This window comes from Ascaphus truei, chromosome 8 (assembly GCF_040206685.1).
Source record: "Ascaphus truei isolate aAscTru1 chromosome 8, aAscTru1.hap1, whole genome shotgun sequence".
NCBI lineage: Eukaryota > Metazoa > Chordata > Amphibia > Anura > Ascaphidae > Ascaphus > Ascaphus truei.
This window is the reverse complement of record NC_134490.1, coordinates 40,235,650-40,260,467: the sequence shown is the minus strand read 5'-3', so window position 1 is coordinate 40,260,467 and position 24,818 is coordinate 40,235,650. Positions and strand designations below refer to the sequence as shown.

Below are 24,818 nucleotides of genomic sequence, written 5' to 3'. Positions count from 1 at the left end.
ATGAGAGAGGGAGAGAGGGAGGGAGGGAGAGAGAGAGAGAGAGAGAGAGCCGTGGCACTCAAGTACAGAAAAGTTAATCCAAAGCCATGTGCACGTATAGCAATCTCAATAAGTAGTAGACCATACATTACGCAAACCAGAGTCGTGTAAGATGAAGATACAGCACACAACTTAAAGAAAAACAATAAAACAGCTCAACAAATTATTAAAATAAATAATATTCCCAAAGTAAGTGAATAATTGTAATAACTTAACTGTCCCGAGAACTGAGGTCCACTCTCTCACCCAAAGAGAAAATATAGACTCCAGAAATCAAGAGAACAAAGACAAAAAGGACAAAAAAACACAACATAGGGGCCTATGCAGAGAGCAGCGAATTTTAAAATTGGCGAATTTATTAAAAAGTAGCTTTTTTGGAGAGTTTTAATCTCCATATGCAGAAAAGTGCGAATTCTGCTATGTTTAACATGGATGCGTGTGGCGAGTTTAAATTGGCGAGATGCGCGCTTCAGAAATGTGTTAAAACAAATTCGCGCCTTTTTTTTTCCCTTTGCAATGGCCGCGAGCGGCAGTTTTTTTTGGCGAGGCAAAACGGAGACAATCGCGCCATTTTATTGGCGCGAACAGCCGCTAGATGCCGTTCGCGCCTCTCTGCATACGGATATTTTTAAAACTGGCGAGATTGAGGTTCTCGCCAGCCGCGAGGCGAGTTTTACAAATAGAAAAGAAAAATTGGCGCGTTTTTCGGAACTCGCCATTTTCTGCTGCTTTCTGCGCGATTTTCTCCAAAAAATGGCGAATTTCGAAATAGCGCTGCTCTCTGCATAGGCCCCATAGTGTTTTCTCGTATGAATCAAACTGGAATGAGCACCCTATAAAGAAATCTATATCAAGGGTATTAATCTAAAGTGAGGATAAATGACCCCAAACTGAAACATTAGGTGATCCCAATAATGATCAATTAATAACATTAATTAGATATATTCAATAACTAAGAAACTAAAGAGATATTACTGGTAATGCTGTCATGGTTATTGAATTTCCAGCCCTTTTGCCTGAACTAGCAGCTTTCCTGCGAGTATAGACAGTTAAGTGGGATTGTTCCTATTTTTAGACAGATTACACTACTGTATCTTGTGTTTATTTTTGTCCTTTTTATCTTTGCGCTATAGATTCTCTTTTTTCTGAAATAAAAATAGGTGCACAGATGGACAAATGGATATATTAGTACCGATAGATATATTTTTCTTAATCAGGCTATTCTGAATATATCCCTTTAGTGTGGCACTAGAGAGGTTCACCCTAATTAAAACTTAAATTTTATTATACCTGATTAAAATAAATTGTTTGGAATAACCACATACAATAAACAAACATACAATGATATTAAAAGACGGAGAGGTGTGATAGGGTGTTTAGTGGAGGTATAATTATATATAAATACCTCTCTAATACTTAGTGGACCCTATAGTAAGGGTGATCGCTATACTGGATACGTCTGACGTCACCGTCACGTGACGTCGGCTCATCGGTGAGGTGTGTGTGATATACTGTCTGAGTGCTTCGTAGACTGCGTTCGTGGGCAGCAAGAGCACTCAGACCCTAGGGTTGATCTACTATATATCTGCAGTGAATGTGGCTGGCCTCATACTAGACCTGTCACAATAAAGCTTACAACAGTATATTTTATGACACCATGTGCAGTGAGTAGTGGCTGCTTCAACTCAGCCAGCAATATACTCAGTCTCACATCCAACAGCTAAGCATATTCATCTGCCTATACCTCCTTCCATTGCTTTTGGTTAGGGGTCTGATATATACCTATACATATCCAGTATAGCGATCACCCTTACTATAGGGTCCACTAAGTATTAGAGAGGTATTTATATATAATTATACCTCCACTAAACACCCTATCACACCTCTCCGTCTTTTAATATCATTGTATGTTTGTTTATTGTATGTGGTTATTCCAAACAATTTATTTTAATCAGGTATAATAAAATTTAAGTTTTAATTAGGGTGAACCTCTCTAGTGCCACACTAAAGTGATTCTTTCTTTCTTTATATTCACTCTGTGTACACTCCCTGTGAGCACCACCCTCCCCTAGCAATTGTTTGGATTAGATTCCCTCCTCAGCTTGAGCAGAGTTTACAATCTGCAGCTTCCAACTGCATGCAGATTTCTTTTCTGTTATTCTGAATATATAATGTATACCCTGTTCACTTATGTAAATATGTACTTATAACCATGTATAGTACATGATTTGTCATCTTAACTCTATGCCCATGACATACTTGAAAACGAGAGGTAACTCACAATGTATTACTTTCTGGTAAAAAGATTTATAAATAAATAAAAAAAATTCTACTAGGGAATTCTTGCCATTCTTAACCTTTCCCTGCCAGAGGGGTCAGCGACAATAGCAGTACAATATAATAACACGAAGAGCGATGTCTTAACACGCAGAGCGATATAATACCCTGCAGAGCAATATGATAGCATGCAGAGCAATACAGGAACATGAAGAGATATAATAAATGCAGTGCAATATGAAAACATTCAGAGCGACACAATAACGTGCAGAGCGATATAAAATGCAGAGTGATATTAGAATACGCAGAGCACTATTAGAATACGCAGAGTAATATAACAACGTGCAGAGTAATAATAGCACTCAGAGTGATATAATAACACGCAGTAATATAACATGCGGAGAAATATAATAATCTCTCTGCATGTTATATAATAATAATAACAACAACAACCAGTTATAATAATGTGCATATCGCTATCATAGCATGCAGAGTTACAACACTCAGAGCGCTATAATAACTTGCAGAGCAATATTTTAACTTGCAGAGCTATATAACATTCAAAGGGCTATAATAACATGCAGAGCAATATAAGATTCAGAGGGCTATAATAACATGCAGAGCTATATAACATTCAGCGGGCTATAATAACATGCAGAGCAATATTATAGGACCAGAGTTAGGTTAGGTCCTATATCAATCTAGCCCCTCTAAGCACCATCACTCACACTACTTTAGCTGTAGCGGGGGTATTTGTATAGTGTACAGAGCAATATAATAACTTGCAGAGCAATATAACATTCAGAGGGCTATAATAACATGCAGAGCAATATAACATTCAGAGGGCTATAATAACATGCAGAGCGACAATATAATATGTAGAATAATATATAACATGCAGAGCGATATAACATGCAGAGCAATATAATACCATGGAAAGTAAAATAACATGCACAGCAATATTATAACTTGCAGAGCAATATCATTCCATGCAAAGCATTATAACTCGCTACAACACATAGGGGCCTATTCACTGAACTTTGATAAGTGCGTTAACGCTTGTTAAGTACACTGTCAAGCGATATTGCATGTGTAGCTCTTCACAAAGCTGCGATAACAATGCAAAACCGCTCGAAAACGGCTTTTTAACGAGCGTTAAGACTCTTGCTAGAACAACCCGTACAATAGCTGAAAAATTCCCCAAATCGCATTTTTTGGCCAGTAACTGCTATTCACAAAGCTCCGATATGCACATCACAGGTAAACATGCGCATTCTTTTCTCGCTACCTTAAGGGTGGGTGAAATCGGAATCGCGATTTGCATAACACAGAGTTTATTTTATACAGGCATACCCCGCTTTAAGGACACTCACTTTAAGTACACTCGCGAGTAAGGACATATCGAACAATAGGCAAACGGCAGCTCACGCATGCGCACGTCAGCACATCCTGAACAGCAATACCGGCTCCCTACCTGTACCGAAGCTGTGCGCAAGCGGGGAGACTATAGAGCCTGTTACACATGCGTTATTTACATCAGTTATGCACGTATATGACGATTGCAGTACAGTACATGCATCGATAAGTGGGGAAAAAAGGGAGTGCTTCACTTTAAGTACATTTTCGCTTTACATACATGCTCCGGTCCCATTGCGTACGTTAATGCGGGGTATGCCTGTATATACTGCACAGGATTGAATCCAGGGATCTCCGGAGATGATCCGCATTCTTTTCAGCTCTGGAGACCCCCGGATTCAATCCTAGGTAATGAAAATAAAAAGACAGCCCAGTTTCCTTACCTTAGCGAAAAAGGCAAATAAGGGGCGCAAGCAAAACCAAACCAATAGTGAGTAGGTGTATGAAGATAATGGCTTACACTACACGGTAGTTAATTGCTGGATGCTGGAATAAGTCCTATAGGAACCTATTGGGTCCAGATCTGCATGAGATATAGGAACCCACTGAATCTAATACTGGTGGAGTAACAGAAATGGGGAAAGAAAAAATACAATCGTCTGATACCATCAAAAATAAATAATTTATTGGAGAAAAAAAAAAATGGCAACTCACAAACAGAGATTAAATATAAGCCTCGAGATTTGTATCTTGCAGGAGAGGTGTAGATTCTAATCTCTCCTGGTTTTAGGCACGGATGTCAATCGGTCAGAGTCCGCAGTAGTTACTGGCTTCAAGCCAGAATTCGCAGCAGCTCCCTTTGCTGGTCCTGTGTCCTTCTGCGATCAGCACAGCACAGTTGCTTCCACTTTGCGTCTGCTCTGTGATGTCAGCACGTCGCGTCCCTCGGAATCCGGATGGAATTCCCACAATGCAATGCAATGGAGGGCAAACGGAGAGTGCACAGAGAGCTGAGCTGGGAGCCTGGACCTGGAGATTGCTGCACCAATCCTACGCGTTTCGTTCAGCACATGAACTTCCTCCGGTATTGTGGGTGATGATAGTCCCAAGTGTCATGAATCACCCCCTAGGGCAGCGTTGTGCAAACTGGGGCCGCGTCCCCCCAGGGGGGCGGGAGATTATCCTGGGGGGGGGTGCGGGTGGTTGCAGAGGCCCTGCGCTCTTCCACAAGGCATTTAAATTAAGTGCCGGGGGATCGCGTGAGGCCCCTGTAACTCACTTACCGGGATTCAGATGCGTGGTGTGAAGCGTCGCCATGGCGACGTGACATCACATGACCAGTCGCCATGGGAGTGTGGCATCAAATGACACTGCGGGTTCACGACGTGATGTCACATTACCCTGCTGCATCATTTGACGCTGGAAAACGAGGTAAGGGGGGCGCGAGCACCGGGGGGAGCACGCAGGGGGGGGGCGCAGCTCCAAAAGTTTGCGCTAGGGTCTTCTCAATCAACATTGCTCCCTTCTTCCGTTAACACACGAGAACACGGATCTGCTTCCGGTATCACAAGCGTAGATTTGACTCACGCATACGCAGAAATCAATCGCTACGGTAATGAAGGCGTTAAATGGCTTTGTTGTTGGTAAAGGGGGTTGGTGAAGTTTGTAATTGCCCTCCGGTGGGTGTTTAGGTCTCCGCAGAAGGGGTGTAGTAGGAGTTAACCCTTCATTACCTTAGCAGTAACAACCGCTAAGGTAATTAAGGGGTTAACCCCTCCCGCAAGGCCCAAACACAAACCTTGGGGAAACTACCCCCTTCACCCACCCACTGTATCCTTAATAAACAAGATACTCTGGCTTAACCCCTTCATTGCCTTAGCGGCTAGCTGCTAAGGCAATGAAGCTGTTTTAATGTTAATTTTAATAACACAGTATTGAAGCAGGGGGTCTCTGGAGCTGAACCGTATTAATTTCCGCCTCGAGGAGCCCCTTCTTCCAGCCGGGGTGCTGGTATCCCTGCCATGTTTCAATTCTCCCGCATGACCAGGACATTTAAATACACAGGAGATACCGGCACCCCATAAGGGGGCCTGTAACTCGGGAAGCAGGGGGTCCCCGGGGCTCAGATTAATGCGGTTCAGCTCCAGAGACCCCCTGCTTCAACACTGTTATTTAAATTAACATTAAAACTGCGCGATCGCCTGTAAGAGCTGTGCAGGGAGATTCAGCTCTCTGTGCAGCTCTTCCAGGCTGCTGGTGTGAAATAGAAACTTAAGTTCATTTAGCTTGTTAAGCAAACTAAACTCGTGCGATGTGGCATTTTTTTTTACCAAACGCTAAAAAATTTACGATTTTTCGTAGTAAATCTTGTTCTTACACAAATTTCATAGCGTTCGGTAAGAACATGCCAACCCAATCGGTAATGCGCAGAACTTATCAAGGTTTAGTGAATAGGCCCCATAGAGCAATATAATAACACGCAGAGTAATAAAATAACATGCAGAGCGCTATAATAACACGCGAGCGAAATTATCAGTGGTTGACAAATCACCAAAAAATCTACTCGCCACCTAGTACCAAACGTGTGCTGCTTGGGCCAATATTTACTCGACCGGGGGTTAAATCCACTCGCCCGGGGCGAGCAAATGTATAGGTTTGTCGAACACTGGATATGATGATAACATGCAGCACGATATAGCATGCAGAACAATGTAATAACGGGCACAAGCAATAAAATAATATGCAGCGTGCTATAATAATGCAGAGTAATGCAGAATGTAAAGGGATCTGATTAGGGTCAAACAGAGCAGGGTGCAATTGATAGTTGGTAGATCAGCCCTTAACCATTATACTGCAGCTTAGATTGTAAGCTGTTAAGGAATGCTGGCGACCACTGTGCTGCTGACCGCGCTTGACGCGTTTGCTTCACTGAATCTGAATCTGCACGGCCACACTTATGCGGCGCGCGCACTGGCGCACTGGTGCACGGGCACGTACGCTCTCCCAAGCTCAGCGCTTGGGAGACAAAGAAAATTGACTTTGAAGCACGCTCAGCCGCAGTCAATGCACACACACACACGGCCACACAGACACACATTACACACAGAAATAACCCCGATCCATGCCCCCCCTCCCCTGCTCGCACTTGAAAAATTATGCAGGACACCCTGCGCTCATGCTTGGAGCGTTGGTGACATCACCGCTATCAAGCATGAGCGTGCTCAGCGGCACAGTGGACGCAGCCTAAGAATGATGTGTTATGCTGGGTGTATGAGGATGGGGCAATGCGGTGAGGTGTGTATATCCTCCTCCTGTGTACAAGTGTGTGCTGACTCACACATCCTGCCACTTACAGGAAGGATATTGATGGCTGTGTGTACCGTAATGAATGTGTGTGCATGTAAGGTTGATTTCTATACTATTTTTCTGTACATATGTTCCTAGGATCCTGTGTATATGCGTGTGCACTTGTGTGTGTTTTTCCTTGCATGCGGGCACAGCACAGATTGTAACCTTTCTCTTCTGCAACACACAGCAGAGAGATATAATAACATGCAGAGCAACACAATGACAAGTAGAGCAATATTATAATATTAATAACACAGAGCGATATAATGATATGCAGTGCGACATAATCACACACAGAGCGACATCATAACATGCAGAGTGATATAATAACATGCAGAGCTGTATAATAACATGCAGAGCTGTATAATAACATGCAGAGCGATATAATAACATGCAGAGCTGTATAATAACATGCAGAGCTGTATAATAACATGCAGAGCTGTATAATAACATGCAGAGCTGTATAATAACATGCAGAGTGATATAATAACATGCAGAGATGTATAATAACATGCAGAGCTGTATAATAACATGCAGAGCTGTAAAATAACATGCAGAGCTGTATAATAACATGCAGGGTGATATAATAACATGCAGAACTGTATAATAACATGCAGAGCTGTATAATAACATGCAGAGCAGTATAATAACATGCAGAACTGTATAATAACATGCAGAGCTGTATAATAACATGCAGAGCTGTATAATAACATGCAGAGCTGTATAATAACATGCAGAGTTATATAATAACATGCAGAGCTGTATAATAACATTCAGAGTGATATAATAACATGCAGAGATGTATAATAACATGCAGAGCTGTATAATAACATGCAGAGCTGTAAAATAACATGCAGAGCTGTATAATAACATGCAGGGTGATATAATAACATGCAGAACTGTATAATAACATGCAGAGCTGTATAATAACATGCAGAGCAGTATAATAACATGCAGAACTGTATAATAACATGCAGAGCTGTATAATAACATGCAGAGCTGTATAATAACATGCAGAGTTATATAATAACATGCAGAGCTGTATAATAACATTCAGAGTGATATAATAACATGCAGAGATGTATAATAACATGCAGAGCTGTATAATAACATGCAGAGCTGTATAATAACACGCAGAGCTGTATAATAACATGCAGAGCTGTATAATAACATGCAGAGTTATATAATAACATGCAGAGCTGTATAATAACATTCAGAGTGATATAATAACATGCAGAGATGTATAATAACATGCAGAGCTGTATAATAACATGCAGAGCTGTATAATAACATGCGGAGTGATATAATAACATGCAGAGCTGTATAATAACATTCATAGTGATATAATAACATTCAGAGTGATATAATAACATGCAGAGCTGTATAAAAACATGCAGAGCTGTATAATAACATGCAGAGATGTATAATAACATGCAGAGCTGTCTAATAACATGCAGAGCTGTATAATAACATGCAGAGCTGTATAATAACATGCAGATCTGTATAATAACATGCAGAGCTGTATAATAACACGCAGCGCTGTATAATAACATGCAGAGTTATATAATAACATACAGAGCTGTATAATAACATTCAGAGTGATATAATAACATGCAGAGCTATATAATAACATGCGGAGTGATATAATAACATGCAGAGCTGTATAATAACATGCAGAGCTGTATAATAACATGCAGAGCTGTATAATAACATGCAGAGCTATATAATAACATGCAGTGATAGAATAACATGCAGAGCTGTTTAATAACATGCAGAGCTGTATAATAACATGCAGAGCTGTATAATAACATGCAGAGCGATATAATAACATGCAGAGCTGTATAATAACATGCAGAGCTGTATAATAACATGCAGAGCTGTATAATAACATGCAGAGCGATATAATAACATGCAGAACTGTATAATAACATGCAGAGATGTATAATAACATGCAGAGCTGTATAATAACATGCAAAGCTGTATAATAACATGCAGTGATAGAATAACATGCAGAGCTGTATAATAACATGCAGAGCTGTATAATAACATGCAGAGCTGTATAATAACATGCAGAGCTATATAATAACATGCAGTGATAGAATAACATGCAGAGCTGTATAATAACATGCAGAGCTGTATAATAACATGCAGAGCTGTATAATAACATGCAGAGCTGTATAATAACATGCAGAGCGATATAATAACATGCAGAGCTGTATAATAACATGCAGAGCTGTATAATAACATGCAGAGCGATATAATAACATGCAGAGCGATATAATAACATGCAGAGCTGTATAATAACATGCAGAGCTGTATAATAACATGCAGAGCTGTATAATAACATGCAGAGCTGTATAATAACATGCAGTGATAGAATAACTTAGTGAGTAGTATAACACACAGAACAATAAGTAATAACATGCAGTGCGATATCTAGTAAGATGAAGTGATATAATAAAATGGAGATTGATATAATAACATGCAGCGAGATATACTTACATGCAGAGCTATGATTTAAACATGAAGAGTGGTATAATAACATGCACCGCGATATACTTACATGCAGAGCCATGATTTAAACATGAAGAGTTGTATAATAACATGCAGAGTAATGTATAGTAATATCATGAAGAGCAACGCCCCTCTGGCAGTGAAGGGGTTAATGATGCCCTCTCTTATTTATAGCTGATGACCCATTACAGAATCATATGCTATTCAACCTCTGCACAAATCACACACGTACACAGTGATACACACACAAACATATTCATACACACGGACACACTAATACACAAACAAACATATTCATACACATAGACACACTGATATAAATAGAAGCACACTAATACATGTACATACACACACACACACACACTTTTATATATATATATATATATATATATATATATATATATATACACATTCACACTGATATAAATAGAAGCACACTGATACACACATGGATACACTAATACACACACACTATTACACGTACAGACACTGATACCAGACACAGGCACAGACACACTGATACAGGCACAGATGCACTGATACACGATACACATACACATACACTGATTGATGCACATGCATACACTGAGATACACATTAACACACTTACATACACGCAGACAATGGTACAAATAAATAGACTGATACACTACTACACACACAGACACACTGATACACACACAGACAACTCTGTTACACACTCATCTATAAATAATTTACACTAACATGCACATGCACACTCACACGTGCACAGACTCACACAGGTGATATATACTGTTATATACTCTGATGACATTCGACGTCTGGGCTTTTTTACTTATTAGACTGCTTTTCCCTGGGCAGACGTGTCTCTGTGTGTTTTGTGTGTACATCCATATCTATACATCTATTTATCACCTTCACAAGTGACAATCCCCCAGCGGGGCGACCTCTTCCTTCCTCTATCTCTCTCTCTTGTCCATTTAAGGACACTCTCTTTCAGACACAAACCACAGGTTCTCTCTCCCTCTCCACCCCTCCCACACCATTACAAACCAGTGGCCCGCATGGACACCCAGTAACCTCACTGCCCCTCCTGTTACAGGGATACATTGTCATTTAATCCATTCATCGCCCGGTCTCCCTGGGGCTGGAGGCGTCAAGGTTTTGGGGAATCGGTACTCTTAAACAAATGTACCCAGACGTAAAGCGCACATATGTCCGTTTTTGTTTTTTTTGGAAATAAAGAATACAATTATTTTCATCGGGGCCTCTAGTCCACCCTGCTCCTGTTAGAGCCAGTGAAGAGAATGTGTATGTGTGTATGTGTGTATGTGTGTATGTGTGTGTGGGATGTGTGGGGTGTATGTGTGTGGGGTGGGGGAGTGTTGCTTGTGTAAACTCCTGTGCGGCGCGTAGTGATATCAGACAAAAGGGAATAGACATAAAGGGGGTCATGCACTAAGCGGCGAAAAGTCACTTTTCTCCCGTTTCTCCCAAAAAATGCCTACTACGATTCAGTAAGCCCCGAGAAGCTAGCGAAAAAAGCGCCTTTTATTTTTGGGCATGAAATTTTTTTTGGGCAGAGGCGCGGCGAAAAGCCACTTTTCCCCGCTACTTGCCAGGTGTTCAAACACGCTCAATTCTAGTAGCCCGAGCAGCAGCTTCTAGAATTGAGATTTTCACGCAAATCCGTCACGCAAGAAAAAGTTGGCAAGTTGGTGGGGAGAGGCAGCGGATGAGCGGCGGGACGGCACTTAGAAAAAATCATTTCCTGCCTCGGATTGATGCCGGGGGTCTGGGAGCTGAAATCCATTAATACCAGAACCGGAGACCCCCTGCACATCTACACTATGAATAAAAATGTAATTAAAAAGATTTTTTTTTTTTGCCGATATTTGCGAGAATGGCGGATCTCTCTCTGGTGCAGGCTGATCTCGGCAGGGAAGCCCTTCTCGCCAGGCAGACTGTCTCGCCACCGCCAACTCGCCATGTTTGTAAATGTTGCTCTCGCAGGTATTCGCCAGGGATTCAGGCATTCCTGAATACTGCGAGGGCAACACGCAAAAAACATGGCGAGTTCAAACCCTTGCCGAAAGCAGTTTTTCGCCGCTTAGTGCATGACCCCCAAAGAATCAACCCCCCCCCCCCCCAAGTCTCAGCTCTTGGCTGTACAAGTTACAGCCCTCCCACAGAGGTTTGAGCCACTTCCATCCGGCTCGCTCGAGTGGGATGTGTGCTGGAAGTACAGAACACCGGCGATTGTGGTGGACTACTCAACACGGGTCCTGCGATAAGCCGCAACCCGGAAGTAACAACTGAGTTTGCAGAGCAAGCCAGCCCCAGCGCGCGGGACTGATCTGTGAGCCTCAGCATATACCTCCTGCGCCTACCATTCGTTTGAACTGGTTACATGTGCACTGGCCTCTACTGGACTGATATAATTGTATATGTAAGTTTTTACTTGTTACTATTTTACTTGTTTATTACATATATCTTGACTCTTGGTGCGCTTCTGTGTTTATTTTTCAGCTCAAACTGATTCAAGTAAAATATAACTTAATACTTTTTTTCGTGTCTGAATTTTTTTTTTAAGGTGTCAATCACCCAGATTGAATTCCTTAAACATGTCACTGCCATTGGTTTGTTTTGGTCCTAGGAGGGACTGGCCCTTTATTATCATGCCATTTTCTTTATGCCTCCTACAGAGGTAATAGGATATCTACATCCTATGTCCTATGGGATAAAAGGTCATTTATTTTGATGCTACGAGAGACCGGCCCTTTGATCTCATACCCTTTTATATATGTATGACATATTGGTGGAACATGCCATGTGATGCAAGCCCCTCAGGCAGCCTGCGCATTAAATTAAGTGACCTTTGGGAAGGATACGAAAATGTAGTCATCCATGTACCTCCTCTTTAGGTTTTCCACGATGGCATCCTCTGTGATCTTGGATAGAAGAACCATATCATCTACTCCGCTTTGTTTGACATTTTGGCTCTGCCAGTGGTACCTTTCCTTACTTCCCTGTTGGAACAGAGTGGAGAGGTTAGGTTGGATGGGCGAGAGTGTTCAGGCTGTTTCTATGGACTCTTAACACCCGCCTCAGCTATGCTGTGATGTGTTATGTGTATCTATGGGGATAAATCATGTTTTTTGTACAGGGGGATCCCAGGAAAGTCTATAGGGACAATAATTTCTTGTAGAGAGGGATCCCAGGAAAGTCTATAGGGACAATAATTTCTTGTACAGGAGGATCCCAGGAAAGTCTATAGGGACAATAATTTCTTGTAGAGGGTGATCCCAGGAAAGTCTATAGGGACAATCATTTCTTGTAGAGGGGGATCCCAGGAAAGTCTATAGGGACAATAATTTATTGTAGAGGAGGATCCCATTAAAGTCTATAGGGACAATCATTTCTTGTAGGGGGGGTTCCAGGAAAGTCTATAGGGACAATAATTTCTTGTAGAGGGGGATCCCAGGAAAGTCTATAGGGACAATAATTTCTTGTAGAGGGGGATCCCAGGAAAGTCTATAGGGACAATAATTTCTTGTAAAAGGGGATCCCAGGAAAGTCTATGTGTAACAGTAATTTCTTGTGGAGGGGAAAGCTATAAATGTCTATGAGGACAAATCATTTCTTATAGAGCTCACAATCTGATAAAATAATACCTGCTAGCATAGCACACATACAGTTAGAGTGTGATGGTACATAGGCCCATATTTACTAGCAGTGCTGTGCTATACGACACCTTCCACCAGTCAGAAGACACCACACATTCAAGTAAATGGGCCACAAGTTATCTTATGGCATAGTACATCTTAGTATATATGGGTCATAGTGGCTGTACTGACTTTTTCCATCACAATAGGAGACGTGTTAGGAGAATGTTAAGAAATGTTAGGAGAAACGCCACAATGCATAGATCCCCCCTTTGACCCATGGAGTCTGTGCCTCACCATTCATGGGGACACAATAAGAAGGGCCATGCCCCTGGAGCCTGTCCCTCCACACAGACAGAAGGGACAACCTTAAAAATATAAAGGATATATGGCCCATCTAGTCTGTTCCCCCAACCACAGGGTGACACAATGAAACAGACAGAAGAGAGCCATGGGCCATGGAGTCTGTCCTTCCCTCATCGGTGGCCCAGGGACATAGACAAAGCAGACGTATGATACATCCAGTGTGTCCCTTTCACCGTACGATGACACAGTGACACAGACTACAAGGAGCTACTGTATGTCTCACTGAGCCTGACACTTCCACCTTAAAGTGACGCAGTTAGAAGGGACTGACACAGTATATTTGGGGTGCATCTGGAGATGACACAGAGCAGCCTGAGGATTTCGTAACAGGCACTTGAGGAGAGGAAATGAGATCTCAGAGCCTGGTTGTGCAAATAGATCCCCCTTGTTCCCTAATGCTTCTAGTTCCTCATCTAACCGTCCACAGCTGCAGTTGCATTTTACAGCTCATAACCTTCTAGCTTAACCCCTTCACTGCCAACGAGGCCTGCAACGTTGCTGATCTCTCTGGCAGCGAAGGGTTTTTAAAAATCTTTTAGGCATTCTGAAAATCTAACAAAAATCCAGATTGGTGTGATTCGTGATGCTGTGCAAGAACTTCCTCTTGTGTCACTTCGCGTCTCCATCAAACGTATGAAACTTGTCTGACGTTCTTCTTTCTGACGCTGTTAGAGGTCAGAGGGACCCTAGACCGGGTGGATTTTAATAACGCAAAACGAGGGGAACAATGTGGCAGCTACAGATGTAAACTGTGATGTATCCTATTATAATATTTACACAGCAACTACCCCCCTTACTGATCCTATAACATCTCCCTATAACTCTCCTCATAACTGCGCCTATAACTGCTTTCTAAGGCTCTTCCTCTCATTGCGCCTATAACTGTTCCTATACCTGCTCCATATAACTTCCCTCATATTTACTCGTATAACTGCTCACTATAACTCTTCTCCTTACTGATCCATTACAGAATAGGATATTTTAAAAAAAATCTATCCACAGTTATAGAATTAAATTCTGTGGGATTATTGGCTAATTTCTGTAATTTAGGCAGAGATTCACTAACCTATTATACGGTTACCGCACTGTGATCTTGTTTACTGCCATTGACTTGAATGGCAGTTAATGCAGGAACACAGTGCGTTAACCCATACCGCAGGGTAGCGAATCTTCCCCATAATTGGAAAAACACTGGTATATATACTGGAGATCATCGTTTTTGAAGCCTTTCATTTATTGCCTCAGAAAATTAAGTAATAGCATATATTTTACTTTTGAGTTATTGTATGATGTATACACACCTTGTACTAAAGCATTTAATCAAACAATCTCAGTGTCTATCTATCTATCTATCTATCTATCTATCTATCTATCTATCTATCTATCTATCTATATATAGCAAATGGAAATTAACTATAGGCTCATTTGCATGTCTTAGGCAGGTCTGCAACCCCGCCTTTCACCATTATCACCCAGCACACAGCGCTTCCACTGCAGCAAGGGATTCTGGGAAATGACATGCAAATGAGCACACAGTGCCACTTTTTGCTTCAAAACCATTTTAAACATGGTTCCCTATAAGCATAAGCTTGCTGCATGGTCACAGCTTTAAGCACAGCCAGGGTTAAGATGCATAGCCAGTAAACCCACCCACAGACAGCTGTTTCGACCTTAATGGGTCTCATCAGTGTGGGGTTGGTTACTGGCTTTGCAAAGCTGAAGCAATGAGGATGGGGTTTACCATACTTAGTTAAGTTATGTGAGTAAAAAAAGTGACAAAAACCCTCCACAGCAAAGCAAGTAGCAAATGGAAATGAACTGTATGCTCATTTGCATGTCTTAGGCAGGTCTGCAACCCTACCCCCCCCCCCACCGCACCAGAGAGAGTCCGCGAGTTCCGCAAGTCCCTGTAAATTTACGGCGCCTGTTAGCGCTGGACACAAAACCCCCCCCCCCGCATAACCCCCGCCCCATACACACACCAGGATACCCCCGCCACACAGTGACACCTGGGTACCCCCCCCTCCCAGAGAGACCTCACAACCCGCCGCCCCCCCCACACCATAGAGACACTCCGTTCCGCAAGTCCCTGCAAAGTAAGGGCGCCTGTCAGCGCAGGACCTACACACACCCCCAGGTATCACCGCCCCAGAGAGACCTCCAGACACCCCCCCCCAGAGAGACCCCTGGACCTCTCACCCCCAGAGAGAACCCAGGACACCCCCCGGCCCCAGAGAGACCACGGACAACACCCCCCCCAAAGAGAGACCCACAGACAACCCCCCCGGACAGACCCCCGGACACAACCCCCAGAGAGACCCCAGGGACAACCCCCCCCAAAGACAGACCCCCAAACACCCCCCCTGCCCCTTAGAGACCCCCCCCCCCCAGAGAGACCCCCGGACACCCCCCCTCCCAGATAGACTCCCGGACACCAGCCCCCTCCCTCCCACAGATAAAATAACTATGTCACATTACAATGTATTTTTTTTATACAATCTATTCAAACAATATTACAGTCCCCGGGCGAAGCCGGGTACAAAAGCTAGTATATTATATAGTATACTATATATATTATATACACAAACAACTTTGCAAAGCGTCGTAAGAGCGTTGGATAAGCCGTTTGGCGTTGTAAAAATGAACAAAGGTATGCATTGCATAGCGTTGGATAAGCCATTCATTGTAAAACGAAGCGTTGTAAAACGAGGACTGCCAGTATATATATAATTGTTCTATTTATCTATATCTAGCTGTATATATACAGGTATAATACTACAGTTTTATGTTTTAGCTTTATAGCTGGGGTCCACAGGCAAATAGAAAATAACTATTGATAGAGTCATAAGACCTGGTACTGTATATAGAAAGGTGTGTGTGTGTGTGTCCCCTAAGATAATATGAGATGGAACAAATGGTTATAATGATACTGATCAGGGAAACGTAGCATCTTGGGGCAGAGCAGAACTATTTCCTGTTATGTTTTACAGTAGCTACCTTTTCTAGTCTCAGATTGAATCAGCACTATATATGATAACTTCTGCTACAGAGTTTCTAAATGTTCTACAGACAGATGGGGATATATTAAACCTCATCACAACTAAGGCCAGGGTGAAGAGAAGCGCGCTGACGCTCGAGAGGCGTGACGTCAGGCGCTGACGGAGCAGGAGCTTTTTCCTGTCCAGTTAAAAGTTGCGAGCGTGGGGGGGGGGGGATGTTACTGAAGGGAGGGGGGGCACCATCGTGCCTGAAATCTCATTTCTGTGTCTCCCCAAGCAGAGCGCCGGGGTAAGCACACGTGTACGTGTGCGCGAGCACGCAACCGCACTTTAGACGCGTGATCCCAGATTCGGCAATCTGATCGCACCGAGGGCGAATGAGCGCTCGTGCTTCTCTTCACCCTGGCCGCAGCCTAAAGTGGCCAGCAAACCATTGCATTGCTGGCCACTCCGACTGCAAAGGGTTGAATTGGACATACAATCAATTATAATGCAACGATAGACTTTCATGGCATCACACCTACAAGAAATCATTTGCCCCAGAGACGTTTAAAGGATCCCCCTACAAGAAATCATTTGCCCCAGAGACGTTTAAAGGATCCCCCTACAAGAAATCATTTGTTCCTATAGACTTTTCTGAGATTGGGGTCTCCATCTTTTATTCTGCATACAGTAGTTTTAACATTTATTTTTGGTGTTCCAAAGATTTATGCTGATATATTTATGTGGATATTACCACTGCTGTATATATGATTAGTATTGGTGCTTACTGTGTCTTATATTGTTAGTCATTTCTAACAGTATGTGAGAACGAGAGGTTGACCGAAGTGACAGACATACTGCAAGAAGTGATAAGTGCCAAGCAAATTGTCAATGAGCAGAGGGGACAAAGACAGAAGACAATGACAGCGAAAAAAGGGAGAGTGCGAATAAGGTGAGGGGACAGACGGGGGTCAGTGACAGAAAATACACATTCTTAGAAGGAGAAGAGGAGACAGACACAAGTGACAGTGACAACGAAGGGGGACATGAGAAGCACAGTGACATGAATGGGACAGTCACACTAGCAGCAGATGGGACAGAGACGGGACCGTGACAGCGACAAGAGACACTCACTGTGAGAAGTTATAGAGATAACAGACAAAACAGGTGACAGAGCGGGCATGCTGTGCTGTAATCTGGGGTCCTTATTAACTCCTTCAGTTCCAGAGGCTGCAACACATCTTTTAAGAGAGATTTGGGTTGATGTATTTTTTTCAATGCATTGCTGGCCCCTCAGGCTGGGAAAGGGCAAAGCTTGGGTATCCCTAACAGCATCCTACCATTTTACGCTGCTTCTCCTCTTCTGGCGCCCCTTTCTAATTCCTCAGGATGCTCTTTAAAGTTCCATCGTAATCCAGAGGGGACCCTCTTTGTCCCTCTGTCCTCACAGTTCCCCGTATAGTGACAAGTGCACTTTAATTGCAGTTCCTTCCTCTCTATTGGGACGACTCACTTCCTTGTTTCAAAAGTCTCTGTATTTTTTCAAGACCTAGGGTGTGTGTGTGTGTTGGTGAAATCCCACCGCTAAGTGAAGGTCTCCCCATCTGAATTTGTAAAAGACAACTTTATTATTGTACTTTCTGCAGTGATTCCTTCTTTTGCTAGGTAGGATGTAGCGCGGAGGTGTCATCTTACCTCCAATTATCAGCTTGTATGTCCATAGGCTTCTAGTAATATATGTGTCATATATATATATATATATACATACAATAATTGGTACATTGATTCTGTTTAATGTATGTGTATGTGTATAATATATACCATCATCTTCAGCCCTTGTCGATCCACTGCTGGATGAAGGCCTCCCCAATGATCTTCCAGGTACTGCAGTTGCACAGTGGAAGGTTTCCTTGAAAGATTGACTTGTATACACACACACACACACACAGTACATATAGTGTTATAGAGGGGGTTTACATGAGCAGAAGGATGTAGCCCTGATTAAAGGCTGAGGTAGAGTCAGTTTATAAGACCTGCTTTTTGACTAGGCAGAGAGAGACCAGGGAAATATGACTGCAGGCTGGGAGTAAACTGTTGTCAACAGTGAGCTGGGACATTTTGAAAAGTAGTTGTTGCTGAGCCATGCTACACAGGCTGCACAGTATAGAACCACATTACTGGAGGTGGTTAAGAGACTGGGAGGTTCTTCCTAGACCAAGCACTTTGGGCCCTTACAGCATGGAGGAGCGTTAAGGCCTATCACGACCTTGATTTAGAAGATGCTGCAGAGAATCCTTGCCTGAAGGTGGACATTCTGGCCAGAGCTGTAGTAACTGCAGCTACCTGTGCACAGAGGTTTCACACATAGAAGTTTCTGGAGACCAAGACTCCTCGTTCTCAAATGTTCAACCTTATTCATTTGGCATGGAAGTGGCTATGGCCAGAAATCAATAGTCCTGACAAAATTATAGAGCTACTCATATTTCTACGAGGGTTACCTTCAAACTTACGTGAAAGGATTGAACAAAAGCCTCCTGACTTCTACGACACATTTGTATCGCTGGTAGATCAACAGCGGGCCACTAAAGAGCTGTCATGGACCCGCAATAAGAGACTGAAGACCCATACTATGGAAGGGCTGTAAGGGAGAATTCATGAAGAACGACAAGCTTGCAAAGGAGCCAATCAAGAAAGATCTGGTAACCATAATCTGAAGGTGAAAAGATCTTAGGGTTACCTCAAGTGTTACAATTGCGGAGAGTTGGTCCACATAGCAGCTCATTGTCCAAGAAACCTGAGCCTATGCAATGCAGAATGAATGATGACCCCAAGGCAAAGCAATGGATGTCTAATGAGCAATTCATGTCTACATACCAATTTACTGACTCTTACAAAATGTGAAAGAGTGAAGACAAAAAATTGGGGACCATGCTAAAAATGAAGACTCAGGAGGAAGCCTTGGTGGGTAAGCAGGCTGAAGAGAGGAGTGATCAAACCAGAGAGGCAGGGGCAAACCCACAAGAGTCACAATCTTTATCTGACCCAGATACATAGGAAGTGAACCTAGAGGACAATCTGTCTTTGAGAAATTGGGGAACCAGTTTTGGTTGTGATTAAGTCAATAACCTACTTCAAAACCTTCTAATGGAACTAGCAGAAGCCAATGGTGTTCCTGTTGAGGGAAAAGTAAAAGGACCTGGACCCTATCACAGTTTGACAAATTACCTGCTATACAGAATAATACCAACAGGAGAAAATAAATAAAATAATATAGAACAATTACTAGTACAACAGAAGACTGTGCTCGATTTGGCACACAGCCATTTGCTTGGTGGGCATGTAAGAGTGGATAAAATCCAAGATTTAGTTCTTTAAAGATTTTAGTGGCATGGGGTATATGCAGACAGATGTCATTATTGCTTCTCCTGCCCAGAGTGTCAACTAACAGCTCCTCGTCCTCGGGTCTGAGCCCCTCTGATTCCACTACCCATTATTGATGAGCCTTTTGAAAGAATAGCCATGGATCTTGTTAGACCACTGGAAAAATCAGCTTGCGGACATCAGTATATATTGGTGATACAGGACTACTGTAAGCTACAAGGTAACAAATTAGAGAGGATCTCAGCATGGCACCGCTCCACAGCTTCAGAAAAAAAAGCCTCAAGAAAAAAGCTTCAAGAGATTGTCAGCAGTCAAGCCAAATATAAACTAATTTATTATATACTCATGAAAATGGTACAAAAGCCCTTCCTATGCATTTCACGCTAAAAGCGCTTTTTATCATGAAACGCGTAGGAAGGTTTTTTGTACCATTCCACGAGTTTTGATCTTCTCCGACTAATATATATAATATATATATATATATATATATATATACAAAGATAGTTAAAAGAAACAGTCCTGATGACAGAGAGACAGCACACAGCAAATTATACTCCAGAATAGTGAAGTATGACCCTCCAAACTTGGAAAAGGTTAAAACATTTCTCACTCAGCTAATGACCTTAGATAAAATGGAAAACGGAGACCAAAAGGAACAAAAAAATGAGAATTTTTTTACAAAATGGGAACCCTTTATTGACACTCTACCACAGGAGTGAAAAAGACCAAATATTGTATATCAGGCTTTCGCACACACATCCTGGAGTCTCTTGCGGCAAATTGCACAAGGTCATAGATGAGGTAAACACAGGGAGAAAAGAACCAAGTTGAATGGGTATCAAGACAGGAGAACAGTATATCCGAACCTAACGTCTGTAATATGTGCCTGACTAAAGTTATGTTTTGTAAATTCTGTGAGTTAATTATTTAATTTAAAAATTGTGCATTTTTTAAATGTTTTTGTTGTTTGAGCATCTGATTTATACCTTTTTACTTACATATATTTTTTTAAGTATAATTTAAACATGGAAAATTGCAAAGATGTGTTGAAATCTGTCATGTTTACCAGCAATGTTAGAAAATCAATAAAAAGAACAACGAGGAAAAAAGAATGAAGACCAGCGGCGAGATACTGCTGCGGCCCCTCCTATCCTCCTACTTACCCGTAAAAATGCGGGGATGTTTTCAATTTGTGTCGGGGTTTTCCGCGCGTCGGCCGCATCATCAGACAAGCGCTAATGGCGCTTTACATTGAAAGCGCCCGCGGCGCCGAAAACGGATGAAAAACACTGCATCTGCCTGCGTTTTTAAAAATCCCACGGTGGCGGCCGCAGGAGGTTAAAGGTGGCCGCCACTGAACGGTAACACTAAAACACCTATCTCGGTCCACAGGACAGACCCGTCTCCTACAACCTACACGAGTCCCAACCATCCTGCTGCCGCAAACAAGAAACCAGGGGACGCAAATAGGGAATGCCCCATACACAAGAAAGCGCACCCACTTAACAAGTGTTGTGTTGTGTTGTGGATTTAGAACGAAGCTCATAGAGGATCGCAGGAACCTACTCAAAGAATTTTGAGTTTGCTTCAAATGCTGTGCTTCCACAAGTCACTTATTCGGAGACTGCAAAGAAGCCATAAAATGCACAGAATGTGGTAGTGACAAGCATGTAGCAGCTTTACATCTAGAGACACTTAAACCTAGGCAATTCAAGGCCCCTAAGCCCATGATAAAGCAGGGCAGGGAGAGGAGAGAATATTCCCCCCACCTGTAGCATCTAATTGCACCAAGGTTTGCGGAGGAGGGCCCAATGGGAGTTCCTGTTCTAAGATATGTCTTGTTGCAGTGCACCCAGAGGGACAACCTGAAAGAACTATAAGGCTACGCTTATAGTACCGGCGTCGTCAGGCTACGGTTGCTGGAAAAATCAAATTGAGATGACTTCCAGCGATCGCAACCAAGCCGTCGCTCCATCGTGTCGCGCTTACTATAAGCGCACGTGACGGCGGCAATGCATTTGTTTTGACGCGACGTCGCATCGCTGACGCCGGCACTATAAGCGCAGCCTAAGAATGTATGCTATTATCGACGACCGATCATTGGTCAGGTCAGAATTCTTTAACTTATTTAACATACGAGATAACGCCTCTCCCTACACACTCAGAACATGCGCAGGACGCATAGAAACAGCAGGGAGGAGAGCGAATGGCTACAGTATATCATGTGTCCAGTAGACAGAGTAAAGATACCACTCCCTACACTCATAGAGTGCAATCTGAAGGCGGAGGACAGGAGCGAAATTCCCACAAAAGACGTGGCACGCTATCACCCTCATCTTAAGGTGATAGCCAATCGCATCCCACCGTTAGAACAAACCGCCCAGATCTTGCTGCTACTCGGCAGGGACATCCTGAGAGTACACAAAGTCTGCAAACAGCGCAACAGAGCCCATGATGCCCCATATTCTCAAAGACTTGACCTAGGATGGGTGACAGTGGGCGAAGGGTGTATCGACAAGGCATAAAGACCAGACAATGTCGATGCCCTACGAACAATATATATTGGAAAATGGACGTGTATTTCTCTTCAAACCAAGTCCGAACCATTTCTATGTCAAAGAGAGGCTCGGAAACAAAGAGAAACAAAGACGTATCACCAAAACATATAGAGATGTCCTTGTACCAGAAAAGTGCACTGACGACCTAGGATGTGCAGCATTCCAGACGACAAAAGATGATAATAAACAGGCACCATCGATGGAAGACAGATAATTTCTGAGGTTGATGGATAAGTAGCTTTTCAAAGATGGATCTGGCAGTTGGGTGGCACCACTTCCATTCCGTACACCCAGAAGACGTCTTCCAAACAACAGAGAACACGCCCTCTCCAGGCTCGTCTCACTCCATCGCAATCTACAAAAGGAAACCGGAGACAAGGAATCACTTTGTGGCCTTCATGCAGAAGATATTCCTCAGTGGTCACATAGTGTCAGTTCCCCCACTGAAGCAAGGTAAAGAATGCTGGTACCTTTCATTATTTGGCGTCTACCACCCGCAGAAATCTGGTCAGATCCGGGTAGTGTTCGATTCTAGCGCTCAGTTCCAGGTAGTCTCCCTAAACGATGTCCTCCTTACTGGGCCAGATTTGACAAATGGTCTCCTAGGAGTGTTAATCCTCTTTTGCAAGGAGCCCATTGCCATAACAGCAGACATCCAACAGATGTTCAAGTGTTTCCTTGTGCGAGAGAATACCAGAAATTACCTAAGGTTCCTATGGTACCAGAACGACAATATTGACAACGAAATTGTAGAGTATAGGATGAAAGTACATGTCTTCGGCCATAGTCCATCACCTGCAGTGGCTGCCTACGGACTCAGAAGGAGGGATGAAGAAGGAGAAGAAGAGTACGGGAAAGACACTAAGAATTTCGTTGAAAGAGACATCTACGTAGACGACAGACTCAAATCAGTTCCCACAGAAGAAGAGGCCATAGACTTACTCAAAAGAACACAAAAGATGCAAGCAAATGCCAACCTAAGACTCCATAAAATAGCCTCCAATAGCCCCACAGGGATGAAGGCATTTAATCCGGATGATCTCGCCAATGACCTGAAGAATTTGGACCATGGGATCGACATGCTTCCTATACAGCGGAGTCTAGAATTGAGCTTGAATCTTAAAGCGGACACATTCACGTTCCAGGTATCCATCAAGGAAAAACCATACACCCGACGTGGAGTCCTGTCCACGGTCAACAGCCTTTATGACCCCGTCGGATTTATGGCCCCAGTCACCATACAAGGAAAGTCTCTTCTCAGAGAACTGTCTGTCGAAACGCAGGACTGGGATACTTCGCTACCTTCAGAAAGGTGAAGATAGTGGGAGACATGGAAGGATTCTTTGAAGACCCTTGAACAACTTCAGATTCCACGCACCCACTCACCCACATCTCTTACCACTGCGTACAACAAAGAGCTTTGCGTCTTTTCAGATTCTTCATCAAAGGTCATAGCAGCGGTAGCCTACTTATAGGCGACAGACCCAGATGGAAGACATCACATCAGATTCATCCTTAGCAAAGCTAAGCTGGCACCACAATCCAACCATACTATACCAAGGTTCAAGCTATACGGCGCAGTGTTAGCAGTAGAGCTGAGCTCATTGGGAGCGAAATGAACTGTAAACCAGATGCTATCAAGTTCTACACAGAAAGTAAAGTGGTGCTAGGCTATATATGCAATCAAAAAGGGAGATTCTATGTATATGTAGCCAACAGAATAGAAAGAATCAGGAAGTTTACACAACCAGATCAGTGGCACTATGTGCCTACAGATCAGAAACCTGCAGACCATGCCACTAGATCAGTGTCTGCAGCGCACCTTCAGAGCACGTCATGGCTTACAGGACAAAAATTTCTAGCACAACCCGATGAAACGCTATCCGTCGCCGCCGATGCTTTTGAACTTGTCATCCTGAAGAAGACACAGAGATACGATCTCAAGTATCTGTTTTGCTCACGAACATAATGCTTAGAAACACACTCGGATCGCATTGATTTAATCGCTTCTCAAGTGGACAATGCTCCTTCGAGCGATTGCACATCTCAGGCACATAACCATTTATTTCCGCCAAACGCTTGGTGGTTCAGAAAGAGACGAACGAGAGGAGATCAGTTGCATCAATGGAAAAAAGGGTATCTCTAAAAACAGTTCCCTCTGGAAGTTAAATCCTACCATCGATGAGGAGGGCCTCATGAGAATAGGAGGTCACCTCAGCAATTTTCAATTGTGCAGGGAGGAAAGCAATCCCCTCATTGTCCCTGGCCAACATCACATCGCCACTCTGTTGGTTCGTCACTACAATGAACAAGTTATGCATCAGACGACATTTTACAGAAGGAGCCATCAG

The 24,818-nt window shown here is 43.0% G+C and overlaps 1 protein-coding gene across 1 annotated transcript in view; it reads right to left on the bottom strand.

The window, feature by feature from the left end:
* MYO1F (myosin IF) overlaps positions 1-18,011 on the bottom strand; it is a 74,364-nt gene extending 56,353 nt beyond the window's left edge. The window contains exons 1-2 of the mRNA XM_075611593.1: positions 17,869-18,011; positions 12,408-12,545 (exon numbers count right to left, since the gene is read on the bottom strand). Coding sequence (XP_075467708.1) covers positions 12,408-12,545; positions 17,869-17,871 — 141 coding nt within the window. The 5' untranslated portion in view covers positions 17,872-18,011. The remainder of the gene's footprint in view (positions 1-12,407; positions 12,546-17,868) is intronic.
* Positions 18,012-24,818: the final 6,807 nt, after the last annotated feature.